Source organism: Ammospiza nelsoni, chromosome 20 (genome assembly GCF_027579445.1).
Source record: "Ammospiza nelsoni isolate bAmmNel1 chromosome 20, bAmmNel1.pri, whole genome shotgun sequence".
In the NCBI taxonomy this organism is placed as follows: Eukaryota; Metazoa; Chordata; class Aves; order Passeriformes; family Passerellidae; genus Ammospiza; species Ammospiza nelsoni.
Window position 1 is genome coordinate 3,266,870 of NC_080652.1, and position 16,483 is coordinate 3,283,352.

The 16,483-nt window shown below is 50.3% G+C and overlaps 1 protein-coding gene across 2 annotated transcripts in view; it reads right to left on the bottom strand.

Annotated features, from left to right (window-relative positions):
- WHRN (whirlin) overlaps positions 1-5,684 on the bottom strand; it is a 54,650-nt gene extending 48,966 nt beyond the window's left edge. For both annotated transcript variants that reach the window (XM_059486336.1, XM_059486335.1), the window contains exon 1: positions 5,085-5,684. In XM_059486336.1, the coding sequence (XP_059342319.1) occupies positions 5,085-5,684 (600 nt within the window). The remainder of the gene's footprint in view (positions 1-5,084) is intronic.
- Positions 5,685-16,483: the final 10,799 nt, after the last annotated feature.

Consider the following 16,483-nt stretch of genomic DNA (forward strand, 5'->3'; position numbering starts at 1 on the left):
CTTCCCTCCCTAAATGTCTTTTTATTCAAAGGACATAAAAAACCTACAGCAAAGCAAGAAAGGTAAAGGGTGGGAGAGAAAGGAGTAAGAATTTAATGCCAACCCCAGAGCACTGGGGAAACACCTCCCTGGTGAAATTTTGATGGTCTAAAGCCACAAACACCTTGATTTTATCAAGTTCTCTGGAAAAAATATGACAGCTTATCAATACAAACTTTCAGCAGTACTGCTAAAATATAGCAGTATATGCTCAAATACAGCAGCATATACACCATAAATAGTAAAATAAATATATATATAGTGTGTGGACATAATATCCTAAAGAGCAAGGCTGATAAAAACCAAGCCAGCTCTAAAAATATGGCAGACAACAATAACTTCTCCACTTACCCCATAATTCAAATGCTGGTGATCTTTTGCTAAAGTGCACTCATGAATGCTGCAATGATGGAGCTGTAATTGTAATGGAGTCATTTAATTTGGATTTGGATGGCACAGCCGAGCTCAGAGCAGACAAGGCATAAAACTCCCGTGCTCACGTAAAGGTTAAGGAGCTGGTCATTAAGGGAATTGATTTGAGTGCTGAGGTAATCTTGTGCTTGAAGGCAGAATGCCACTTTTTATCTCATTGACGCTGGAAACATCTGCAAACAGCAGTCAGTGGTGACAGGCCAGCAGTGAGTTCTGGGCTGGGACATCACACGGGTCACTTAGCCAGGTGTTGTGGCAGCTCTCATCTTGATTCACTTCGGGTGCATCACTGAGCGATGCCTGAAAATTCCAGGAGTGAACAGAAATTGCTGCTACCCTGTGGAAGGGGCTAACAGCAGGCCTGTTAGCTAAAGGAGGGAGAAGGAGATGAGAAGCAAGAAGAAGCTGATAAGGAGCTCACTCCAAGGCTGTGACCAAGGAGTCCAAGAGAAATGAGAAACTGAAGAAAGATAAGAAGAGAACTTTGCAGCTGGGCGATGTCGCAGACATCTTTTATGAAAAATCCTTTCCTTAGGATTTTTCCTCCTGAGAAGCTGAAAGGCCTCAGGAACAAAATGTAAACATTGATTATCTGCTGCTGTGGAATGCAACAGGTGCATCTGTGATTGGTCTCGTGTGGTTGTTTCTAATTAATGGCCAATCACAGTCAGCTGGCTCGGTCCGTCACAAACCTTTATAATTCTTTTTCTATTCTTAGCTGGCCTTCTGATGAAATCCTTTCTTCTATTCTTTTAGTATAGTTTTAATGTAATAAATATCATAAAATAATAAATCAGCCTTCTGAAACAGGGAGTGAGATCCTCATCTCTTCCCTCTTCCTGGGACCTCTGCAAACACTGCCACAGGACAAAGTATTTTTAGAAAGTTAGCTGAAGTCACTGTAACTTTTCACCAATGGGGTTATGTTGATTTATTATTCTGCCTTTTATAGTCAAGGTAGAAGTATAAACAAGAAAGTGTATAAAAGGTCAGCCATGCTCAATAATAAAAAGTTGCCATCTGAGACTGCTTGTGGTCTCTGCTTTGTGTCGTGACCGCCTCGACAGCTCTAAGAGCCCAAATGAGAGATGTGGGACTCCAGGGGCTCTCCAAAATGCAGTTTATTGTATCCAAAATGCAGTTTATTGTATCCAAGAGGTTACAGCAGTCCAGGGTGGTGGGTGACAGAGCTGTGCCCACAGCTGTCAGCTCCAGCTGCAGGCAGGCCTGGAGACCCTTTGGGTTTGGTTACAATGCGTTATAGACTTTTCTTTGCTCAGCATCTTAACCCAGTAGAACCAATCTATACCTTAACTATTACCTATAGCCCATCATAACTACTGTAATTACCATATTCATGTCACTGTTCTCCAATCACTAAAAGTCAGTACATTACGGTTGAAGCTAGAAGTTGTTTTTCAGTTTTCTTGCACTGGAAAGTTCTGAGATCTTTTTTCTACTTGCAACTTTGCTGACTTGTTTGCCTGTGCTCTCTTTCTGCTTGGTACAAACATCTTCTTGTTTGGGGTGGGTTTATCCTTTGCTCTAAGCCATAAAAACCCCTTCTAACTAACACACCCTTTGCCTCCTTGGTTATCCAGTAAGACTGGCTCAGCAATTATTTTCTTCTATATCAAAACTTGCTTCCATCTCTATTCCTTCATCAGACTCTACATTTAAAAATCTTTCTGCTAAGCATCCGAATCTGTGAGACTTTCTTGTCAAACTTTCATCCTTCCCAACAGACAGTGACACTACCCCACAGCAGAGCCTGTCTCCTCCTGGACAGGAGGGATAAAAGCAGCTGGGGCTCCAGAAACGCACAGAAAGGCATCAGAGCCACCACGACTGATAAAGGAACGCAGTGGCTGCCGTGGGAAGGCTCATCCGAGGCTGCACAAACGATTGCAGACATTGCATTTATTCCCTGCTCTGCCCGAGCAGCTGGCACAGCCCCAGCCGGGCACCCCGAGCATCCGCGGCTCGGGGAGTTTGTCACGCTCAGCCCGGAGCCTTCCCGAGCCTGCCCCGGCCCCAGGAACGAGCTCTGACAACTCCTGTCAGCCCAGCACGCCGTGCCTGTGATGGACAGCAGGGCTCCCCGGTCAGACAGCTGCTGGCTGCAGGACAGGGGGAAAGAGGAGCTGGAGCATCGCAGGGACCGAGCTGAGCTCCGATCAGACACGGTCTGCCCCAGGGAGCTCGCACAGCCCCTCCTCGGGAGCGCAGTGTCTGAGAGATCAGCCACACAGCCAGGGGCTTGTGGTTACCAAGTCTCTCTCCTCAGCTTTCTCTGTCTCTGTTACAGCGTGTGCACGAATGCCAGGACCAAGCCAGCTCTGGTTTGTCACAGAATATTCTGAGTTGGAAGGCATCACAAGGATCATCGAGTCCAACTCTTAAGTGGACAGCCAAGAAAGGGGTCAAATCCCCAGTCCTGGGGTTATGAGCACCAAGCTCTGAGCAAGGGAGCTGATTTTGGCCGTCCAACACTGCCCCACTGCAGGGCAGATCAAGAGCCACCAGTGAGGAGGGCAGGACACAGCGAGGTTGGCTCTGCCTGAGGAGAGCCTTTGCAGAGCTGTCAGTGCACCCACCTGAACCCCAGATCCCAGGTTTCAAGGGGAAGCAGAGCACAAAACAAATCCACTCATCACCACCTCTTGTCCCTGCAGCTCTGCCACTCTGCATGACACCCAAAACAACCGGCTGAATACCTCAAACCTTCAAATTTGTACCTACCCATTTGTACCTTAAACCTTCAAATGCTGCCCTTGAGCATCACTGAAGGCAATCTCCTCATTTCCCCCTCCCAAATGCAGCATCTGAGGGCAAATTAACACTCGGTTCATTTTAGGGTCGCCCAAGGATTTATTAGAGCTGTACTGTAAATCACTCTGCCACTCTTCCCAAGCAAAATGTTTCCACCACCACGACGTGGGTCATAAAAACCCTTCCCAGATGTGGAAAGAACCCAGGAGCTCAGGAAGGTGTCAGCACAGGGAAAGTGATGAATTTGTTGTTGAAAGAAGTTCAGTTCACAAGGAGACAATTTCTAAGCTGCTTTTTCCTATCAGGATCATATTAACAAAATATAGCTCTTGGCAAGCCACGTCCTCCAGGAATTATTTCTGTGCAGGAAGCACTTAGTTTCACTCAAAATTAATAATGTCTAAAAGGCATCAATTACATTATATTAGAGAACAAACAGAAAGTGATGTGAATTACCCAGCAGAGTGGGATGAATTGGAGATGAAGTCATGGAGTAGAGCATTCCTGACACCTGGTTCCTCTCCATCCCAATGCTATAACCAAAATACGTGGGGGTTGCAATCTCCAAGCCACAAAATTGCAGACTGACAGCTGAAAGCTCACCCTGCTGTTGTCCTATCATTAGGAACAAGAGGAAAGCAATTCCTACAAACCTTTCCTGTGCTGTCAGGATTACCAGGGAGTCATTTCCAGCCTGGAAGTCGTGCCCTTGCCCAGGGCACTGATTTTAAAGCCGGGGTAGGGAACACACAGGTCGGCAGGGAAGAAGTGTTCAAAGCTGAGCAAGATTAATGTGCTGTCAGAGGAAGGCTCCACATGGAACAGGCTCCCAACAGAACCACTTTAGCTTATTATGGAAAAATTAAAGCACAAACAGCTGGAGAACAGCCTTGTCACGCCAGATCCCAGCTCTCCATACGCTGCCTACAAATTGCAGCTCCAAAAGTCGATTCTGCAGCTCGATAGGTTTGTGCCTCGGGAACATTCTGAGCAGAGCCCACCAGCCACGAGCTCAGCTCTGGGAACGGTTTGGGAGACTCAGACCTGGATTTGCCTCAGAATCCCGCGTTTCAGGCGAAGATCCCACAGTTTATGGAGTTCTCACCCCACATTAAAGCTTTTATCGATAGCCCCCATGCTGTTTCGGGCTACAACAGGTCGCCGGGGCATGGGGAGCTGTGCTGGGAGAGCGGGAGCCCTCAGTTCAGTTGTGTAACTGTTCCCCTTCTCCCCCTGGAACATTCAAAGGGGAATCGGGGATCTACTCCTGCCTCGGGCAGCCTTTGGGGGGGGTCTGCTCTGCTTCTCCGTGCCTCAGTTTCCCCATCTTTGCGAGGAGAAACCCACTAGAGCGGCTGGAGTACGTCCCTCAAAACCCGTCTCACGCAGATTTCCAGCTTCCACGAGCATCCCAGGCTGCAGGCGAGCCACGAGCAGGCACCGCTGCATTCAGAGGCGCGACAAAAGCGCAGGACGAGCCTGCCGTGCCCGGTCCCTGCCCTGGGTGACACTGCTGTCGCCACCGCAAACTTTCCGGCCGCGCTCCGAACACGGCGGGTCCCGCACGATGCAAACCCGGAGCGGCTCCGCTCCGCCGAGGGCTGCGGGCTCCGAGCGCCGCGTCCCGGGGAGCGGCACCGGGGGCTCCGGGCACACCGGCTGATGGGGATGGAGCCGGGGAGGGATGCGGAGGGACGGGGATAAAACCTAGGGAGGGAAGGGACGAGCGGAGGGACACCGACAGGCACCGGAGAGGCAGAGCGGGACGGGGCGCGCAGCGGAGCTCGGGACAAGACGGGATGGAGAGAAAACACCACCGGAGCCGCTGTGAACCGCCTTACCTTGACCGCCTCGGCGTGGGTCACCCTGTCCAGGGACTTGCCGTTGACCCCTAGGATCTGATCGCCGACTCGCAGCCCCTCCCGCTCGGCCAGAGAGCCGGGTTCCACCAGCGACACATAGATCCCCACGCCGTGCTCGGCGCCGCCGCGGATGCTGAAGCCCAGACCCTCGTGGGCTTTGCTCCGGCGCAGCGTCACCTGGCGCAGCTCGCCCGGGAGCACCGGCGGCGGGGCGGGGGGCGGCGGGGGGCGGCCGGGCGGCGGCAGGTACGGCCCCTCGGCCGTGTACTGGTCGAAGAGGAGCTGGTCGGAGCGCGGCAGGACGAGGCGCAGCAGCGGCAGCAGCTGCCGCCGGCGGGGCCCGTCGAGGAGGGCGCGCAGGGAGCGCACCAGGTCGCAGACGTTGCGGCGGCCGTGGTAGGCGTTGAGGCAGAGGATGAAGCGCTCCCGCTCCGCCTCGCTCAGCAGCGCCGTGAGCGCCTGGTGCAGCCGCCGCACGTTCGCCGAGAGCGGCCGCGGAGCCGGTCCCGGCGCCGAGCCCAGCGAGCCCGACGAGGAGGAGGAGGAGTGCACGGACACGCCGTCCAGCTCCGCGCTCATCGCCGCGGCACCAAAAGCACGCCGGGGGATGGAGCGGCCGGAGCGGGGCGCGCCGGGCAGGAGCGCACCCGAAGCGGGCAGCGGCAGAACCAGGCGGGGCAGCAGCGCAGCCCCCCGGGCAGCACCGACACCGGCCGGCCCCGCCGCTCCACCTGTCCGTGCGCTCGCCCGCGGCTCCCCAGGAAGTGACGCGGCCGCCGTTGCCGGGAGACCGGTTATACAGAGCGGCCCCGGCGGCGGGACCGGACCCCCCCGCCCCGCCCCAGCGCCCGCCCCCGCGGGACCCGCAATTAGCGCGCCCGCTCATCAGCGCTCATCAACGCGCCGAGCTCTGCTCTGCCCTGCCCGCGGCTCAGCGCAGCTGGGAGCTGTGAAAGTCCTGGCACCCGTCCTCAGCCCTCCCGGGATGGATCGCGTCCATCCCGGAGCTCCCGCAGCTTCTCTCCATCCCAGCATGGCGAGCGCGCTCGGGGTGGAGGACACGCGGCAGAGGACGCCGGGCAGGGATCGGTTTACAGCCGAGAACAGGCTGGCCCGGCGCACGAAGCGTTACCTGAGCCGCGGGGATGTTTTTCCATTGCCCGGCGTGCCAGGTGTGGGATTGTTGTTACCTCAGAGTGCTGGGCACGGTAACTGCTGAGTTATGGTGCTGGGGATGCACCCGTTCAGCTCAGCACAGGCTTTGTTTTAATCACACCTAAACGGAATTCAGACACATTTGCTACTGACAGGGTGTTGAAGGAATCTATGATTGGGGGAGCCGTTTATAAAAAGGAGAAATTTAGATTAGATCTTAGAAAGAAATTGTTCTTAAGAATTGAGTGAGGGTGGGCAGGCCCTGGCACAGGGTGCCCAGAGCAGCTGTGGCTGCCCCTGGATCCCTGGCAGTGCCCAAGGCCAGGCTGGACAAAGCTTGGAGCCACCTGCAATAGTGGAATGTGTCCCTGCCATGGCAAGGGTGGGATGGAATGGGATAATCTTTAAGGTCCCTTCCAACCCAAACCACTCTGTTATGTTGGGTTTGGATTCCACCTCAAACTCCCAGCAAATAATTTCTCATTTAGCAAACACAACCAGGACAGAGAAGCCTTTCCTGTGAGGGATCCTGGTGGTCCAGATCTGATGCTTAAGAAGCTGGCAGGGCCTCAGGCACACGGTACTGCAAACCTGCATAGGTGGGATCCAGAGAATCACATTCCCATCTAGGATGCTCCTGCACAGGTAGCCCTGCCTCAACACCCATAACTTGTGACCTCAGACCCAAAAGAGAAGCATCAGGATCAGGAATGAGTGCAGAAATCCAGGCACTGCTTTTCTGCTTGCTGGATGAATTATTTCTTACTATGTGAGGTTTGAGTCTCTTCTATATCTGTGGAACACCTGAGCAAAGACCATTTTCCATCTCAGTCATTTGAAATCTTTCTGTCTTTGTTGAAGTGCCTTCCATCTGCTACAGTAGAGGAGGATTAAACCTAATTCATCAGATGAATCTTGATAGCAGTAGAATTCATTTTGTTCATGGATATGATGGAAGAGCTTAAACAGCTGCATTACAAGTAGCTTTATGTATTAAAGCTTTGTTGGAGCTCTCAATGCCTTGTTTAAAACAAAACTAAACAAAGCAGATTGCTAATTGAAATTCGTGTTCGAACTGGGGCTGATAAATAAGCAGATGGAGCAGTCAACATTACTGGAAAGAAAAGGGACAATATAGGACAGAGAAGCGAGTAAAAACAAAAATACGCCTACATCAGCCAAACAAAGTGAGAGAAGGGCAACCAAGGTACTGCAAGTCTTTGAATTGCACCCAGACACGATGGGAGTGCTGAGTCCCGCTCAGACTCTATTTAAAGCCCTGCTGCTCCCACCAGTGCAGTGGCTGAGCTCCTCCAGCCTCTTTTAATCCTACACGAAGGCTCCCAACGTGTGAACACGAGCAGATGCAGTGAGAGCTGCCCCTGCTCCAGCCTGGAGCAGCACATCCATCCCCTCCCTCTGCAGCAGAGCCTGGCAGTGCCCAGAGCCACCAGGGCTGCCCCGTGGTGCCACTCGCTCCCTGAGCTTTGGACCTCTACTCCAGAACGTCACAAAGTCACTTTCTCAGTGCCAGCATGTGACCGTGTTCACAGGGGTCTGAGGATGAGGGAAGAGATGAGGATCTGACTCCATGTTTCAGAAGGCTTGATTTATTATTTTATTATTTATATTATATTAAAACTATACTAAAAGAACAGAAGAAAGGATTTCATCAGAAAGCTAACAAGGAATATAAAGAAATGGAATGGTAATAAATCTTGTGACTGACCAGACAGTCTGAGCCGGCTGATTGTGATTGGCCATTAATTAGAAACAACCACATGAGACCAATCCCAGATGCACCTGTTGCATTCCACAGCAGCAGATAACCATTGTTTACATTTTGTTCCTGAGGCCTCCCAGCTTCTCAGGAGAAAAAATCCTTAGCAAAGGGATTTTTCAGAAAATATCATGGCTATACCAGCACAACTCCAATCCTGTGCTACCCAGCAGAAACACACAGAGCAGTTGTCACTATAGCACTCAAAACAACACCAGCACACATTGCTGTTCTCAAGGTGGAAAAAGGGAAGTCTATTTTCTGACTCCAACATTTATAGATTTCCAAAAGTGACAGTGGGTTGGAGGGTGACAGTGCCACCTCTCCAGTTGCACTGGACAAACCAACAGTCCATCAAATTTCTCCTCCTCCATAAAAGAATACAAAACAATAAATTATTTACAGAAAGTGTGTGAGAAAGTTTGTTACAAGAATGTAAACATCAGAAGGCTTAGAAAATCTTAAAAAAATCAGGGTGACAGAGCAGCTATTTGGGAATAATTCTGTTTTCTTGCCCTGGCAGCAGCCACTGCTCATCCTTGGGGTGCCCCATCCACTTGCTGTTGCCACAGGACAGCTCTGAGCCTTCCCTTTGGATGAGACTCCTGGTTTAGTTTCTCCTCAGAGAAGTTTTATGTTTAGATTGTTCACACATTGGCAAGTTGGATCATTTCCATACACTCCAGACAGGGGCACCCACTGCTTTCCCTACGGAGAGAAAAGGATTGAGGTGTTCTCATGGAGCCTCAGCTTTGAAGTGAATCTGATGGATTTCTGGGGCTTTATCCTTTCAATTTCTGTAAATACTAGAGCCAGGCAGTTGAGAGGGAGCAGCACAAGCGCAGCTTTCCAGAACCAGAATCATTCCCAAATGCAGAGCCAGAGGATTCATGCAGGTCTTGGGCTCAGGAGTGTTCCCACCTGAGCAAAACCTCTCCAACCTTCCTCAGCCCAGGTGCTGCTGCTGAATGAATGCCCCCATTGGGTGCAATAGCTGTGCAGGGCTCCAAGGGGCAGAGTCTCACCACATCAAAGTGCTCCTTAGGACTGCCTAGGAAGAAATTGTTCCCTTTGAAGGTGGGGAGGCCCTGGCACAGGGTGTCCAGAGAAGATGTGGCTGTCCCATCCCTGCAAGTGTTTTAAGATCAGCTTGGACAGGGCTTGGAGCAATCTGGAATGGTGGAAGGTGTCCCTGCTCCTGGCATTGTGGTAGGACAGGGTGATCTTTATGGACCTCCTAACCCAAACCATTGGTTGGTGAAGCCCCATCCCTGGAGGTGTCCAAGGAAGGTCTGGATGTGGCTCTCTGTGCTCTGGGCTGGTGACAAGGTGGGGATCAGTCAAAGATTGGACTTGGTGATCTTGGAGGTCTTTTCCAACCTCAGTGATTCTGTGATGATTTGGAAAAGGAGCTCTGCCAGGGGGGAGCTGGCAGCAAGTGCTCAGGGCAGAGGATCAATGCCAGGTACAGACAGCATCACCTACAAACATCCTCTGGAGACAAGATTCATGGACACTGAGAGTCCACAATAATTCCTGGGACAGCTGCTGGCTGAACTGAGCCTTTGATAACTGCAGGGACCTGACAGACACCAGCAAAGGGACCTCAGCACAATGGAGAGCTCCAGAGCAGCCAAGCACTGCTCACTCCCAGCTTTCACCTCCACCACCTGCCTTGCCAGCAGAGTCCCTCAAGGCCAGCAGGAGCCCTAAAAGATGTTATTCTTGGGAGTTTTTAAATCATCCTTGCAGCACCAAATAATCCAACGCATTTGCTAAGTGCCACCTGAATAAATTGCCTAACCTTTCCGCTTTAATCCACTGTAATCACTTTCCAGAGGCACTCTTTGAAAAGTGAGCTCCGTGTTTCCAGAGCAGCTGTGCTCCTAATTAAAAGGCACTGTAGCAAGAAGCCAACAAAACCTAATTCTGCTTGGAAATGCCTTGCTGCAGTTGGAGGACTGAGGTGAACTGTGAGGAGGGCCAGGGAGGAAGCAGCAGCTGCCTGTGCTGCTTAAGAGAGTATTAGGAGAGGGCTGGCACTCGGGGCTGCCTCTTGGCTAAATCCCTGTTTAGCAGATTGGCTCCCAATCCTCTGTCCCTGGCCAGGCTGCTTTGCACAGCTTGGACATGTGCAGGAATCAGGTGAGTGCTGCAGCTGAGTGCTCCCAGTGCAGAGGGAGAAGCATCCAGAGGGTTTTCCAGCAGAATTCCTGGGTGCCTTGGCTTCCAGCACCGTTCATTCCTCCTGCAGCAAAGCTGAATCCAGCACAGTGCAGGCTCACAAGTTCCCCATGGTGCAGGGAGCGGGCTCCATCTCAGCTCCAGATAGAACAGGCAGAAGTTGGATTTGAAGGAAAGCTGCAGGAGCTGTGAGAAATCATCATTTCAAGGGAGATTTTTTTGAGCTCTGCACATTATGAGCATAAACCTCTCACAACAGGGGTGCTCCCAATGAATGGAGGTTGCTGTGCTTCATCAGCCCAAGTTCAGTTTGACACATCCCAGCTGGGTCCAAGCAGGCAGAGGGGGTAGGAAACTCTGACACTCCTTAAATCCTTCTGTATCTGCATATCTACAAATCTCCTAAAGCTCAGTGCCACACAGACTGCACCTAAGCAAAGCCAGCCCCAAACAGCTTCATTTGAGTGGGAATTTGGTGGTTTCCACTGTGCAAGAGAACATCAAAGATGAGAATTTTAGCACCAAACCCTAATGTTTCCATGGGGTGGACAGCACAGGGTTAGAGTTTATCAGTCATTTAGATAGTGTGGATTAAAAACTGAATCAAATCAAACAGACAGCAATAGTTTCACCTGTATCCCCAGCCATATTTTCATTTCAAGGAATGCTGCAATACTTAGTAAAACCCTAAGTAAGTCAAAGCAATTCAGATTCAAACAAAGCTCCCTTTTCTGATGAAAAAGCCTGTTCAAGGAGCAGAAGCTCCCCCCTGATTTGCCTGCAGTGATCTCTCCACAGTGCCAACACCACTGAGTGTAACCCTGCATGGCAGAGGCAGATGATTTAAGAGCTGCAATCCTCCTCCCCTCTCCAGCAATTTCTTGCACTTATGCACTCTCCAGTCCTGCTTGAAATGCCTGAAAGAAAAAGCCACTTGCGTCATCAGCTGCTTTTTTTTTTCCTTTTAATGCCCAGCACAAATCATGGCTCAGTCACGACGTGGGCCTGGGTGTCAGGGACAGGCAGAGCTGCCACTGGCACAGGATCAGGTCAGTGCCACTCTGATTTGGGCACCTGGGCTGTTCAGTTTGGGGTTTAAGGCTGTTCTTGAGGGCTGCCTGTTCTTGGGTGGGACAGGGGACTTTTGGGACCCTGCTTGGTGGCAGGTGTCCCTGCCCTTAAAGCTGGATGAGATTTAAGGTCCCTTCCAAGCCAACCCATTCTGTGATTCCACCATTCTGAGGCCATTTTAGGATTGGGGAGCTGTCACTGTGATATTTTATGAAAAATCCCTTTGCCAGGATTTCTTCTCCTGGGAAGCTTCAGCTTCTCCCTGTTTTGCTGCTTTGGAATGTGATTTGGAGAATTGTTTACCCAGCATGTGAATTGTTTTAATTTAATGACCAATCCCAGCCAGCTGTGTCAGGACTCTGGTCAGTCATGGGTTTTTATTATTCATTCTTTTCTAGCCTTCTGATGTCTCCTTTCTCTTTAGTATAGTTTTAGTATAGCAATATAATATAATACAATATAATATAATACAATATAATATAATGCAATACAATATAAAACAATACAATACAATATAATACAATACAATGTAATGTAATATGATATAATATGATATAATATAATATAATATAATATAATATAATATAATATAATATAATATAATATAATATAATATAATATAATATAATATAATATAATATAATATAATATAATATAATATAATATAATATAATATAATATAATATAATATAATATATCAGCCTTCTGAGAAACATGGAGTCAAATTCTCATCTCTAACTTCACCACAGGGAGCCCTGCCATGGGGAGCATCTGCATAAGGAGGCAGCCCTGGAGCTGTGAATAATTTACTGCACAGAACTGGGTTTATTCACTCTAGGAATTGTCAGACAAGTCCAACATTCCCACAGATGAGCTGATGGCAGAGGACAGGCTGGGAAGTTGCAGCATGGAGGGGGAGCACAGACTCTTTGTCCTCAGTGGGGCCTTCCTGCATGATTTGGGGTTGATTTTGTGCTCAGGGGGTCACAAGGTGCAAAGTGATGTCTCCAACCCTGAATTCTCCTCCTGCTGGGTCCATCCCTGCCCAGCCCAGTCTCCACCCTTCAGGCAGAGACTTCACCCTGCTGGAGGCCTTGGCTGCTCTTGGAGTGCAGCACTCACACTCAGGCAGGGATGCTTCACTGATGGACCCATGGATTGGTTTGGGTTGACCTTAAAGATCATCTTGGGACACCTCCCACTGTCCCAGGCTGCTCCCAATGTCCAGCCTGGCCTTGGGCACTGCCAGGGATCCAGGGGCAGCCACAGCTGCTCTGGGCACCCTGTGCCAGGGCCTGCCCACCCTCACAGGGAACAATTCCCAGTTCCCAATATCCCATCCAGCCCTGCCCTCTGGCAGTGGGAGCCATTCACTGTGTCCTGTCCCTCTGTCCCTTGTCCCCAGTCCCTCTCCAGCTCTCCTGGAGCCCCTTTAGTCCCTGGCAGGGGTTCTGAGCTCTCCCTGAAGCCTTCTCTTGTCCAGGCTGAGCAACTCCAGCTCTCTCCATCTCCAGAGCACCTTCACAGTCCTCTCTGGACTCACTTCAGCAGCTCCACATCCTTCTTATGTCAGGGGCTGGCTGGGGAGTGCCAAATGAATTTGGGAGAAGTACAGTCCCTTTCTGAAGAGCTCTGTTAATATATCCAACAATTTCACATCAGACCTGAGCACTGCAGAGCTCATTTGCACAAGTTCAGCCTCTCAGCAGGTGGGAAAACCAGGGGCTTCACTCACACTGGGAGTTGCCAAACTCACACAGAGCTAATCTAATTGGAAGGTATTTATCTCATTTGAAAACATGTACCGAATTCAAATACATTTATCAGTCTGGTTGTGGAAGCCTGTCAGTCTGGCAGTGTCGGTTTCTCGGCTGTTTAGGTGACCTGGAAAGGCCCGGGGTGGCCTTGGACAGCCCGCGCTCCAAAGGACGAGAAGAGGCTTCAGATCTTTTCTCGGTCTCGGTGTTTATTAATTGTTTATCTAAAAGATTTTCTCTTGGCCCGACAGAGATCTGCACAGCAAGCCAGCCATGAGCACACTGAGAGCCCCCGGGGCGGTCACCTATCTTTATACTCAAAGTTACGCATACAATATTTATCAATTTTCCCCAATACCTTTTACCCTTATTAACCAGTGCACTTTTAGTAATAACCAATCCCAAAGTGCCAACATCACCACAGAAGATAGAGGCCGAGAAGAAGAAGAAGAAGGACAGGACACGCCCCAATTCCTCCATCTTACTTCTTTAGACCCCCCTGTACAGAAATCCTAAACCCTGTGTTTCACTCTCTAATTAACTTATCCCTTCACCATTTACCCCAGTGAAATCCTCCCATCCTCATACAGGTGTTGTCTCCTGTGTAGGATCAAAGTGCAGCCACCAGACACTTCTGGCAACGTTCCAGGACTCCCGAGCCCCCCAAGGGTGGTCTCGGCCACTCTGCACATCAGTCCTGAGGTGCTGAGATCCCACATGGCAGGATTTATGGGCCAGCTTCCCAAGCATTTCTGCAGTGGTGGAAGTGACTGCAGTGGTACAAACTATCCCTGCAGTTTGCATCAGGAGCACAACTCAGCCCTGCCAGCAGGAGAACTCAGCTGCAAGGTCTGATTGCACAGATTTGGGGGGACAAACACCAGGGCAGAAAGGGGGTGTTCCTTAAAGCTCCTCACTGAGACTGTTCCTCTCCCTGTGCATCTATCTGTGCCCCAGGGAAAGTGCAGCATCAAAATTCCCCAGGGAGCATCTCAGTCCTGCTGTGACAGCCCTGGAATGCTGCCAGAGCACCGGGAAACTCATCCTCAATCCCCACTCCCACTGCTGGGAATTCTGCTCCCTATTCAACCATTGCCACAGGAACACAGGACTGAGATCCTGGAGGCCTGGAACAATGAGCATCTCTCCTGGTGGGGATGATTTACACCGAGATTCCTCCACTCACTCAGAGGATAATGGGGCTGCAGGGTCACACTCTTCATCCAAAGCTTCGCTCTCATCTCCTCCAGGCTGCACACCCATCCCTGCCAGGTTGGAGAGGGATGCAGAGCTCTGGGCTCCCTTATTACAACCCTGCAGGAAGACAATGAAAAGAAAAAGTTAATGAGGTACTAATCATTATAGATTTGTAGTACATAATGCCATAAATACCCACTGCCATCGATTAAATGTAGTGGGGCAAAGACATCTAATCCATCATATCGGCCATTTGATTCTTCAAAATTCATTTCCTACTACCAGGGAGATGCCAGAGGCCCAATCTCCTGCCCAAAAGCTGGCACCATTCCCTCCCTTACCCATCACACTGTGCCCAGCCCAGACCTCCTGATAGGGATCTATGAGGTTCCACTGTAAATCCCACAGTGAGGAATTGGGAGCTTGGAGAGATAGGAAAAATAGGCAGGACAAGCTTAAATCCTGGATCCTTCCTCTGCAGGTTTTGTTTGTTTATTTATTTGTTTGTTGGTTTTCTTGCAGAGATGAGGCTTTTGGGAGAACAAATATTAGTTTTAATAAACAAACAAACAAACAAAAAAAAAAAAAAAAAAAAAGGAAAATCTGTTCTGGATGCCTTTAAGTTCTCCTAAAGTGTCAAATGGCCAAGAGAAAACAGATCAAAAAACCCTCTCAGAGATGTCATCACACCCAGAAGGCAGGAAAAGCACTCTGGCGTCTCTTAGGGAGACAAAGTGATAAAACCCGGCTACAACCAGGTGTAGGTGATGGGCAGTGCTGTGGTAAAGCCTGAGTAACTGCAGAGCAGCGGGCAGGCAAAGTGGCTGCGCTGGCAGCCGAGGATGAGACCAATTAGGGCTGCGATCCGTGCCCCACAGGCGCTAATGCCCCTGGATGGATCGCTAATGCTCTCAATTCCTGCTCATTAGCACCGGCAGCAAAGACAAGACAAGCGTGTTATGTCATCGCTTAAATCCTGTCACATTTCCCCAATGACTCTGATTACATTTTGAAATATTCATTCTCCTCCCCCGAGGCAGGACTGCCGTGCCCTGGAGCTCCAGATCCCGGGATTTGCTCCGAGCGAACTCTCACAGCCGGACTGAGCCCCTGCCTTCTGGGTGTGATGGCATCTCTGAGAGGGTTGTTTGATCTGTTTTCTCTTGGCCATTTGTCACTTTAGGAGAACTCAAGGCATTCAGAATAGATTTTAATATCAAGAACAGATTTTCCTTTTTTTTTTTTTTGTTTTGTTTGTTGGTTTGTTTGTTTGTTTAAACTAACCCGGGTCCTCGGGAAAGAGAAATCCCCTGGTGGGAACATTCAAGGCATCAGTTCATGCTGCCCTAATTCTCCCCATGATTTTACACCTCTGACTGGGGTTACACTGAGTATTTTCCAGTCACCTTTGCACGAGGAGGGAGTTTGGGGCTGTGTATCCCTGCATGAGCAGGCACACTCCAGTTCAGTAAGCACAGAACACCTTGGCAGCATGAGGAGTCGATGGTTGTTGAGTCAAATGGCAGGAGTGAAAAGAATAAATATTTACAGACATATCCTGCACTGATCTGTGCCAGCTGGATTTATAGGAGCTCTCACTCAAAGGGGGGTATCAGCCTTTTCCCTTCAGTGCCCAGTGACCTGCTGGTGGGGTTGGGGGGGTTGGAAGGGCTGGAACTCCTCCCACAGGGACCCTGATCAGGGAATACCCAGGAACAGTCAGCACAGAGAGCAGCAGGGGTGGGAGGGCTGTGGAATCTGCTCTCATGCCTTGAAACCCAGGGCAGGGCACATGGAAATGGTCACAAACACATCCTGTCCAGGGGGAGGGAACATCAGGCCCATTCACATTCAAACCATTTCCACAACCATTTTGTAGATGCCACAGAGGGAGAAGACCTGTCCAGGGACACGTGGGACAGCCCAGAGCAGCTGTGCCATCCCCCAGCCACAGACCGAACCATCCCATCCCATCCCATCCCATCCCATCCCATCCCATCCCATCCCATCCCATCCCATCCCATCCCATCCCATCCCATCCCATCCCATCCCATCCCATCCCATCCCATCCCATCCCATCCCATCCCATCCCATCTTGGTTTCCCCAGGGCTGTGGAATTTGTGTTGCTGTAGATCTCCCTCTTACCTTCCCTTCAGCACTGCAGACAACACCAGGATTTGGTGAGCTTTTTGCTGCAGAATCTCCTGGGAAAAGGCTGAATTGCTTTTGTTCC